At 35.5% G+C, this 11307-nt stretch overlaps 1 protein-coding gene across 1 annotated transcript; it reads left to right on the top strand.

Annotated features, from left to right (window-relative positions):
• Positions 1-398: 398 nt before the first annotated feature.
• mep1a.2 (meprin A, alpha (PABA peptide hydrolase), tandem duplicate 2) lies at positions 399-11234 on the top strand. Its single transcript, XM_065268275.2, has 14 exons — positions 399-458; positions 577-601; positions 684-737; positions 843-883; positions 1254-1329; positions 1676-1793; positions 1886-2061; positions 2151-2372; positions 2499-2645; positions 3223-3438; positions 3888-4334; positions 5820-5987; positions 6471-6657; positions 11076-11234. Exons 1-14 carry the CDS (start codon positions 408-410, stop codon positions 11221-11223), a joined length of 2076 nt encoding a protein of 691 aa, XP_065124347.1. The 5' UTR covers positions 399-407; the 3' UTR covers positions 11224-11234.
• Positions 11235-11307: the final 73 nt, after the last annotated feature.

Consider the following 11307-nt stretch of genomic DNA (forward strand, 5'->3'; position numbering starts at 1 on the left):
TTAAGATCAGATTTACAGATTTCACATCTGAAAGTGTGGCATACGTGCGCTTTTGTGCACACTTTTATTATATGAATCACATGTACGCACTTTTCACACAAAATCAAATTTAGACATGTTTTTACGTAGCATTATATAAATTAAGCCCTAGATTTGAGTGGATATTGCTTTGCTGATCATGAGCCCTTCACTTTAGTCACAGAGTAACAGATTTTCCCCCTGATATGGCTGTCATAAATCTCTGTGTAAAAAAGATAAATGAGTGTTGAAGTGCTGAACTTCAGAATACACATGACTTGAAGGCCACAAACTTCGTCCAGTTGTCTTTGGTTATCAGATCAAAGTACCAAACAAACACTGGCTTTACTGAGCTAAACACCTGTTCAACTCTACTAAGTTTAGTTAACATGGGCTCCTTAGGGCAAATAATCCTCTTTACAGTGCTCCTCACACCAAAGGTATTTCAAACTAAATTCATTATTTATTTTGATAGTTTTAAAAGTTTTTGACATTTGTAGTCACAGCAAACAGACCCTTCGGTGTATAAACCTGTAAAATTTAACTCTAACATTGCAGGCACACACACTTCCAGCGGAATATGGTATACTGCTTTGAACATTTAATATTTTTTATTAAAGTGTTTAAAAACTCTTTTAAATACTCATATTTTATGTAAATGTTAGGTAAAGATGCAGATGCAGGTGAATTACGGGAGGACATTCTTGAAATTAATTTAGGTCAGTGTAAACTCATTTGAATTTGTAAAGTTAACACATATATTGCTTTGCCAATTTAGTAAGATAAAAAAATTCAAAGAGTTTGTTTTTAATTTATTATTTCAGAATCCCAAAGAGATTTGTTTGAGGGAGATATTGCTGGGGATGTAAGTAAACATCATCTTTCTAAAAACAAAAATCTCATCTACTCTAACAATATGTAAATTATATTTTTATTGTTGTTTTTACAATAAATTGTTAACATTAGTTAATATTAACCAACACGGAATCAAAATGTAAAATAAAAGCTGTAATTGTTACCATTAGCTAATTTGCAATGAACAAACATTTTATGGGCATTAACTAACATGAACAAAGAATGATTAATGCTGAAAAACCATATTGCTCATTGTAAGTTAATATTTATTATTATTAATAATAAATACAACCTTATTTTAAAGCATTGCCATTGTTTTTATATTGATTGTTTGGTCTTCAAGATTTAAAATACTCCTTACATAAACATTTATCTTCCAGCCAAGAAGAAATGCCATACTGGATGAAACAAAAAGATGGATATTTCCCATTCCATACATCCTCACAGACAGTTTGGGTGCGATTATCTTATTTTATACCATGGGGCTGTTTAATGCTTTATTCTGATTGGTTGAGAAATGTTCCATGGGTATGCATTATTTTTCAATAACCACGCATCTAATCTGTTAAATATCTTAAAAATAACCACCAAAGCATTTTGTTTGTAGTAACCGTGGTACAGGTATAAGTAGAATAATTGACTCCGGTCTTTTGAATTATTTGATAAATTTGCGTCGTGCTGCCTTGGGTGTGCATTATTTTCTAATAATTCAATGGCCCGTCATCAATTATTCCTTACTTAACTGCGAGTCAACAAACTTACTTCTATAATGAGAATACTGTATTGAGTTTTACCTCTTTAGATCTTAATGCAAAAGGAGTGATCCTTCAAGCATTTGAAATGTATCGTCTTAAGTCTTGTGTGGACTTTAAGCCCTACGAAGGAGAAAGTTCCTATATTTCTTTCACCAAGCTTGACGGGTAAGTAAATGTTTTTCATTTTGTGTAACGTCAGGTAAAGCTATATTTTTTTCTCGGGTATAGTGTTAAAATGTGAATTGTCATGGTTACAGATGTTGGTCATTTGTGGGAGATTTAAAGACGGGTCAGAATGTCTCCATAGGAGATAGATGTGACACCAAAGCCATTGTAGAACATGAACTTCTCCACGCGTTGGGTTTCTACCACGAGCAGTCCCGTTCAGACAGGGATGACTATGTTAAAATCTGGTGGGACCAAATAATTCCAGGTTAGTAACATTATTTAAAGGAGAAAAATGCATTGTAAAAACACAAAATTTGCATAAAATTGATACTGTTTTCCACACGCCTTTTGCAGGAAAGGAGCACAATTTCAATAAGTATGAGGACGATTTTATAACAGATTTGAACACACCCTATGACTATGAGTCCATCATGCACTACAGACCTTTATCTTTTAATAAGGAGCCTGATATTCCCACCATAACCACCAGCATCCCTTCTTTCAATAACGTGATCGGACAACGCTTAGACTTCAGCGCTCTTGATCTGGAAAGACTCAACCGCATGTATGACTGCAGTAAGTCATGAAATTACAGATAGCGTTGATAAATCAATAATTCATCCTCCTCTCACATGTAGATTTTGCTTTGAATAATAAAGACCTTCTGTATTTGCAGTCTTGTCAAATTTGCTTTGTTTTTAGCTGCAACACACACTCTTCTGGACCAGTGTGCCTTTGAACAGATCAACATTTGTGGAATGATTCAGTATGAAGACGACGATGCAGACTGGGTCCACACTTTAGGTTCAACAGAAATTAAAGACCACACTCTTTCAGGACAATGCCGAGGTAAGAAAAGACAGTAACACTTGGTAAAACGTTTGCAAATCCCTGTTCTTTGGCATCACTGTGAAAGAACCTTTTAAGCACCTTTATTTTCCCACAATTTAAAGGGGACATTTCACAAGACTTTTTTAAAGATAAAAAATAATTTTTTGGTGTCCCCAGAGTGCGTATGTGAAGTTTAAAATCTCAAAATACTATCTAGATAATTTATTATACCTTGTTAAAATCGCCACTTTGTAGGTGTGAGCAAAATGTGCCGTTTTGGGCCTGTCCTTTAAAATGCAAATGAGTTGATCTCTGCACTAATTGGCAGTGACTTGGTTAGACAGTGCAGATTAAGAGGCGGTATTATCCCCTTTTGACATCACAAGGGGAGCCAAATTTCTATGACCTATTTTTTCACATTCTTACAGAGAATGGTTTACCAAAACTAAGTTACTGGGTTGTTCTTTTTCACATTTTCTAACTTGATAGAAGTCCCATGGACACAACTATAGCACTTAAACATGGAAAAGTCAGATTTCATGATATGTCCGCTTTAATGTTTTATCATTATCTATTGTTTAATATTTGTTGATAGATGCCGGATATTACATGAAATTTGAAACTGCTAACAAAACTGAGGGCCACAGTGCTCTGTTGGAGTCACGGATTCTGTATCCCAAGAGGAACAGACAATGCCTTCAGTTCTTCTACAGGATAAGTGGAGGCCCCGAGGTCCAACTCGCCATTTGGGTTAGAACGGATGATGGAACCGGATCTGTTCACAAAGTCAATAGAGTTCACACAATCAGAGGTCAGTTTTGTCTTGATGCTACTGCTTGTCCATTGTTTTACACTCTACGAAAAAAGGTACAAAAGTTAACAACTTGCCAAAATATATCATACCTTTTTTTTCCGGATGTGTACATTAATATCAACAATGATGTCACTGCTGACTCCAAAACAACTAAAATAACAATGGTTGTGATCCAATATGTGCAAACTCATGTATAGTTATTTCATCCTCATAATGTAAAAATGTTTTAATGTAAAAAATTTAATAATTTTTCTTTTCCGAAATATATTCATGAAATCTTTAATATTGACTAAGTCCATGTCAACAAATGAAATCAAACTTTGATGCTCCTAAACTCATTACTAGATACTGGATTTCATGAAAAGGGTATCATATTACATTATATGTTACATCTGCGTACTGTATTGTGTGCGTATATTTAACTGAATGACCTTTGTTTTTTTAAGGGGATGATGATGAATCATGGAAGATTGCACATGTCACTCTAAATGTTGAGGAAAAGTTCAGATACTTCTTCCAGGGTATTGCAAACTCCACCAAACCTGGGGGAGGAATCTTTATAGATGACATTACTCTGACTGAGACATCTTGCCCAACTGCTGTCTGGAGGATCCAGAACTTCACCAACCTGCTTAAAACGACTTCACATGGTGACGGAATTCAGAGCAAACCGTTTAATAACTCTGAGGGTTATCCGTTTGGAATTACTGTCTATCCGAATGGCAGGCTAAACTCATCTGAGGAGTTTGTCGGGATCACCTTTCATCTCTTCAGTGGTGAGAATGATGCAGTCTTGGAGTGGCCAGCAATGAATCGACAGGTCACAATCACGACTCTGGATCAGAATCCAGATGCATTGCTTCGAATGTCTAACAGCAGAAGTTTCACCACTGGTGCGTGTAAACAGATTTTTCTCAAAGTCACTCATGCTATGCATTTTATTAGTAAGTGTAAACCCTAGCAATCAATTATAATTTGTTCGGTCGTTCATTCTTTCTTTTATTCATTTGTTCTTTCTTTCTTTCTTTCTTTCTTTCTTTCTTTCTTTCATTTTCCTTTCTTTCTTTATTTCGTTCGTTCTTTCTGTCGTTTGCTTGTTTTTTTGGTTTGTTCGTTCTTTCTTTCGTTTGTTCTTTCTTTCATTTGCTCTTTCTTTCGTTCGTTCTTTTGTTTGTTCTTTTGTTTGTTCTTTCTTTCTTTTGTTCTTTCTTTCATTTTTTCATTTTTTTATTCTTTATTCGTTCGTTCTTTCTTTCGTTTGATCGGTTTTTTGGTTTGTTCGTTCTTTTTTCCATTTGTTCTTTCTTTTGTTCGTTCGTTCTTTCATTCTTTATTTTGTTTGTTTGTTCTTTCTTTCATTTGCTCGCACTTTTGTTTGTTCTTTGGTTTGTCCTTTTTTTGTTCTTTCTTTTGTTCGTTCTTCATTTCATTTGCTATTTTTTTGGGTTGGTTCGTTCTTTCATTCTTTCTTTCGTTTGTTTTTTCTTTTGTTCGTTCTTTCTTTCGTTTGCTCGCTCTTTCGTTCGTTCTTTTGTTTGTTCTTTCATTTGTTCTTTCATTTGTTCTTTCTTTCTTTTGTTCTTTCTTTCTTTCATTCTTTCTTTCGTTCGTTCTTTCTTCGTTTGCTCGTTTTTTTTGGGTTGTTCGTTCTTTCTTTCGTTTGTTCTTTCTTTTGGTTATTCGTTCTTTCATTCTTTATTTTGTTTGTTTGTTCTTTTGTTTGCTCGCTCTTTCGTTCGTTCTTTCTTTCGTTTGCTCGCTCTTTCGTTCGTTCTTTTGTTTGTTCTTTCATTTGTTCTTTCTTTCTTTTGTTTTTTCTTTCTTTTATTTTTTCTTTCTTTCATTCTTTATTTCGTTTGCAAATTTTTTTGGTTGGTTCGTTCTTTCTTTCGGTTGTTCTTTCTTTTGTTCGTTCGTTCTTTCATTCGTTCTTTATTTCGTTTGTTCATTCTTTCTTTCGTTTGCTCGCTCTTTCGTTCGTTCTTTTGTTTGTCATTCTTTCTTCTGTCCGTTCGTTCTTTCATTTGTTCTTTCATTCTTTTTTTAGTTCGTTCTTTCGTTCGTTCTTTGGTTCTTTCTTTCCTTTGTTCTTTCTTTCTTTAGTTTTTTTCTTTCTTTCTTTCTTTCTTTGTTTCCTTCGTTCTTTCTTTCTTCCGTGTGTTTTTTCTTTCTTTCTTTCTTTCGTTCGTTCTTTCTTTCTTTCATTTTTCTTTTATTCTTTCTTTTGTTCTTTCTGTGCTTCAAAATCAGTACAAATTAAAGATAGCAGAGCAGAACAATCTTTAAGAAGATGTTTACAATTATAAAAAAACAATTTACAAGGCATAGATTTAAAGTTAACATATTCTCCCCATAAAAATAACGGATCACTAACTCAGATGATGGCACGTTGTGGAGGAAACCATCTACTGGTGAAGAATGGGACGAGGACTGCAATTGTTACAGAGGACCAGAGTTTGGATGGAGTACTTTCATCTCACATGATCAGCTTCACAGAAAAGACTTTATCAAGAATGATGACCTAATCATTACTGCTGATTTTGATGGTAAAAATCATTTTGATTTGATACGCTGTCAGAAAAATAGCCAGAAAGGGTCCCTAGCTGTCATTGGGGTGGTACCCTTTGAAAACGTACACCTTTATCTTTAACAAAGAACCATTTAATCAAAGTTTTTTTAAAGAAACATTTCTTCCATACATTTTTTATAATCTGAAGAACCTTTTTTACCTTAAAAAACCTTTTGTGAAACAGAAAATCTCTTAAGATGTTAAAGGTTCTTTAAAGAACCATTTAGAAAGAGAAGGTTCTTCAATGGCATCATGAAGCACCTTTATTTCTTTATTTCTTAGACCTTTCTAAAGGGAACTGTCCCAGTGACATTGTAAAAAATACATGATAATTCATTTAAGACGGTTGTGTTGCCCCGTCAATATGATTTGAACCCTTAAGGGTACACTTAAAAAATATTCAAATCTATTATATAATATTGAGTGTACGTGTTAATAATGCGGTCTTTTTCCCCACCAGATTTGACACATCTCATAAAATCAGAAGTACCAGTCAAGCCCAAACTTTCAATTTTCAGCCAAACTGTAGAGGAAAGCATTGGGAACCCAAAAGTTCGGAGGGCACGTGCACTCGTCGACCCATGTCAACCCAATCCTTGCTATAATGGAGGCGCATGTGTCAATATTCAAGGGAAAGCGACATGCAGGTTAGCTCACCTACACCTGACAATTATTACAGCTTTTTTAGAAACTGCATAAAAAAGACACCGGATGTGTTTGATTTCTAACAGTGACTTCAATTAACATTAATTATATTTATGCATTCAATCTATACATACTATGTATTACTTTGTATTGGTAATATGCTCAGCTACCAGATAAGCTATTCAATATCAGCTGACGTCACTCACATCTCAAACTTGTCTTCCGCCATTTTGAGTAGGGTTGCCACCCATGTCTGATAAAAAACCTGGACATATCGATGATGACCCGGCCAATTGGTTTGCTCACAAGCCGCCATCCCCCCATAGCATAATATTTCTATAGGCCTATGCCATTATTGGCAACACTTTACAATTCTCTTTTTTTTTCAATTCTTATTTGTTAACTAACCGTGAGCAGTACATTTGTTACTGTATTTGTTAATCTTTGATAACGTTAGTAAATAAAAATACAGCTGTTCATGGTTTATTCATGTTAGTTCACAGTGCATTAACTAATGTTAACAAGATTTAAATAAATGTATTATTAACATTAACAAAGATAAAAAAATTGCTTTATGCTATAAGTGCAGTTTATTATTAGTTCAAGTGTTAACTAATGAACCTTATTGTAAAGTGTTACCCAATTATTTGTTCATTATGTTAAAATATGTAAATCAAGTTTACAATTTATTAAAGCTGCTTATACTATTTATGTAAACTGTTTTTATTTATATTCCATTGCAACTCTAAACAGGTCTAAATAGCATCTAGCAAATATGCACATGAAATTAAACTTGTTGAACTCACCTCAACATGTATTTTACAATCATTTAACCCGCCATGGGAAAAGCTGAAGTCACTGTTACAAACTCTACACCATGCAAGATTTTAACTATTTTAAGACAGGGATACACTTTCGTGTAGTCTAGTGTAAAATGTGTCTTATATTTTCGCTTTTGGGGCACTCTCCCTCTGCCATGGCGCTCCTGTTTCTAGATACACTGATTAGTTTGGTTCGGGAGAAGAGATAAAAGCCCGCCCACACTGACAATTGATTGGTTGATGTCCTGAAACAGGCCAATCAGGATGCTCTCTGTCTTACATGCGCTAAATGAGGCAAACACACACACAGACGCAAGGTCTCCCTCTCTGCCGTGCGCGCGCTAAATTTCATATTCACATAGCTTTTCGAAAACCGGGACATTCAGTGTCCCGGGAGAGTTGATAAATTTCCCGGGACAGGTTATTAAAAAGAAGGACAATCCCGGTAAAACCGGGACAGGTGGCAACCCTAATTTTGAGTACCTGAAGTGGTCGCAAAAGAACTAGAAGCTATGCCTTCAATATGTTGTGAGCAGGGCCGGAGTGGGGCCACTTTTCAGCCCGGGAGTTTCATACCCAAGACCGGCCCACTTTTTCCAAAGTGTTATTCTAAATTAGCACTTTTTTCAAATTGGATAAATAAAGCAACAGTTCAGCTCTTACTATAGTTTCTATTAATATCATGGTTAAACAAATAAAGTAAAAGTTAAATAATATTTCACTTAAGATGAGAAGTTAACAAAAATATTCCTCTACACTCTAAAAAAGGCTGTGTTATTTTTTTACCCATAATGGGTAAATATTGGACAGAACACATGCTGGGTTAAAAATAACCCAATGTTGGATTGTTGTTATGCAACCATGGATTATAATAACCCAACAGTTGGGTTAAAACAACCCAGCATTGGGTCAATTTTAACCCAGCAGCGGTTTTTCTGTCCAATATTTACACATTATGGGTCAAAAATAATCCAGCCCTTTTTGGAGTCTATTCCACAAGAAAAGGTTGATAAATTATTAGCATTGCTAATGCTATGAGGGCTATGATTAATCAGATGCAAATAGAAACACAAAACCCAGTCCGAATTAAAAAAGAAAACAATTTGACAAAAATATTGAATCCAATATTGGGTAAATATATAGCATAACAAATGATTTATAAGCTTTTTTCGGCTGGTCATTTTTGACTGGGGACACAAAAGGCGTTATATGAACACAACCTGATTGTTACATAACTTTAATTCATATTGTTTAGTCATTGCCTCCTCATTTTCAGCGGGGAACTGGCTTATCTGCTGCTCAGAAGCTGCTTGCATAATATTTGCAAAGTCTATGAATCGTCAGGTATACACAAAAGGCTAATATTTTAACTTAAAAAAAAATGTTGGCTTGTAAATAGTTTGACATCGGTATTAGCCGAATAATTACGTTGCTAATGCTAATCATTACTAGGCTTATTTCTCTTTAAGTTACCTGTTGTTGTCCTCTTGAAAATAAATCTGTAAGTTTGGCACATTTGGCAGCATCATCCTAGTCTAATGGATTTTTTCTTCAACCTGTTTTTTACGCCCTCCTCCTCTCAGACGGTATTGTTATGGTAGGGCCGGTGTTGTGTCGAAGTCTGTTCCCCCTATGTTCCCCCTATTTTTCCCTTCAGTGTAGTGTTTTTATGGCGTTTTTATCACGTTATAGGTTTTATTATTTATATATTTAAAGTTTTAATGGCTACTGAGATGTATATGTGTGCATTTCTGTAATGTATCTGTATTGTTCTTAATGGTAAGTCAATTATTTTTACAGTATGAATCATATTATATGTATAATATTTATTTAATTATGTATGCAAACATTACATTTTTAAAACAACCAGTAAAGGGAAAAAAAGAAAAAGACAGGCTATATTTTAAAAGAAATACCCTAATAGAAAACTGTCAAATGTATGAAATATTTAATAAATTGTATTATAAAATACATGATATTATGCCTTTTTAGTATAACCAATTCAAATCTTTAATCTTTCTAAATGTAATGTGATGAAAACGCTATAAAAGCACTACACTAAAGGGAAACATAGGGGGAACTGACTTCGACACAACACAGGCCCAGCCTACCGGAGAAAAGTTTTCTTGGACGTGCTATGGACCGAACCAACTCTATGGGAGGGGAGGGGAAAACTCCCTCACATGGTACAACCCATGCAGAGGCTGCGCGCTGCAGTGTCAATGCGAAACGTGTGAAATGTTTTTTAAGAGAAGATAGACTCACTAACGTGACAAATGTAAAAAAAAAAAAAAAACACTCGACCGGCCCAAAAGTGAAGCGGCCCACCGGGAATTCTCCCGGTTCTCCCGATTACCCACTCCGGGCCTGGTTGTGAGCATCAAAATCACTATTTTTACAACACTAAGAAGTAGGGTGGCCATTCGTGCCAGTTCCGCCGGACACGTCCCGAACATGTTTTTGGGTTCGTTCTCCGAAAGTCGCGTTGCTTGACCGCATATGCGTCATCAAGGTTCTCACATTTCAGTTAAAATACATTAGAAAATTAATATTTATTTATTTTAAGACATACAATCATTGTAGTTTCATTTTTACCTTGAAATGTAACGGTTGCGTTTTTTAAATTAAATCCTAAGTATTAACCCTTGATGACGTATGCGGTCGACCAACGCGACTTCGGGAGAACGAACCAGAAAACATGTTCAGGACATGTCCGGCGGAACTGGCACGAATGGCTACCCTACTAAGAAGGCTCGACACAACATCAGACTTTGCTCAAAGTATCACCTGTTTCTCTACACGTGAACTCGAGTTTTGAGAACATTGTTTGTGTTAACAGAGTTTACTAAAAAGAAGGTTTTGAACAACTGACTTTGGTTGTTTGGTGTCCACTGCTCGCCGCCATCTTGCCAGTCAAGATGTATCGATCTCCGAATGCAACGTAAGGAGATAGGAGATTAAAGATGGATAGCTCCTAAAGCATATTTCTATATAAATGCACAGATAATTCATTGTTTTGTCGCAAGTGAAAAACAATATTGACCTTGTGGTTGGAAAAAGAGCCTCATATGAGATTCATTCATTCGCATTCGGAAATGGATTTTTATGTCTGGCATAGACGGTGAGCAGACACCAAAACAGCCAAAGTCAGTTGTTCAAAACCTTTCTTTTTAGTAAACTCTGTGTACACAAACAATGTTCTCAATGTTCGAGTTCATGTGTAGAGATCCAGGTGATACTAGGTGAGCAAAGTTTCATGTTGTGTCGTGCCTTCTTAGTGTTGTAAAAATAGTGGTAGTTTGTTAGCAGCGGGTGGAAGAGCGCATCAGGGATCGAGTAGGCATCATCACACCCTAACCAAGATTTTTTTTTTCATGACAGTCGAGTTTCCCGTATCCGTAAGAATCATAGGCAGTAAAAGATAAGAAATCCGTAAATCGTAGCAAGCTAGTCAATGCTTGTCAGTAGCCTACTGGTACTCGGGAGGTACTCAAGATGGCGGCAGGCAACTGACGTAAAAGGTCACATGACTGAATAGGAGCATTATGATGATTATATAACATTTGTATGATGACAAATACACTGTATCTTCTCTGCAGGTGTATATCTGGACAAGCCATTGTATACATGGGCGATAACTGTGAGAAACAGCAGATTGATGGAGGAATTCTGGGTGTTTTGATAGGGGGGGTTGCAGGCACGTTAACACTTACTGTTAGTATTATTGCTGTTATCTACAGACAGTAGAAAACTTTATAATGCTATGAATGGGACAGTAATTAATGTAGTTAGTATAACATTCAAGTTACAACATTAGTATTTAATTGATCA

This window comes from Paramisgurnus dabryanus, chromosome 12 (assembly GCF_030506205.2).
Source record: "Paramisgurnus dabryanus chromosome 12, PD_genome_1.1, whole genome shotgun sequence".
Taxonomy (NCBI): Eukaryota; Metazoa; Chordata; class Actinopteri; order Cypriniformes; family Cobitidae; genus Paramisgurnus; species Paramisgurnus dabryanus.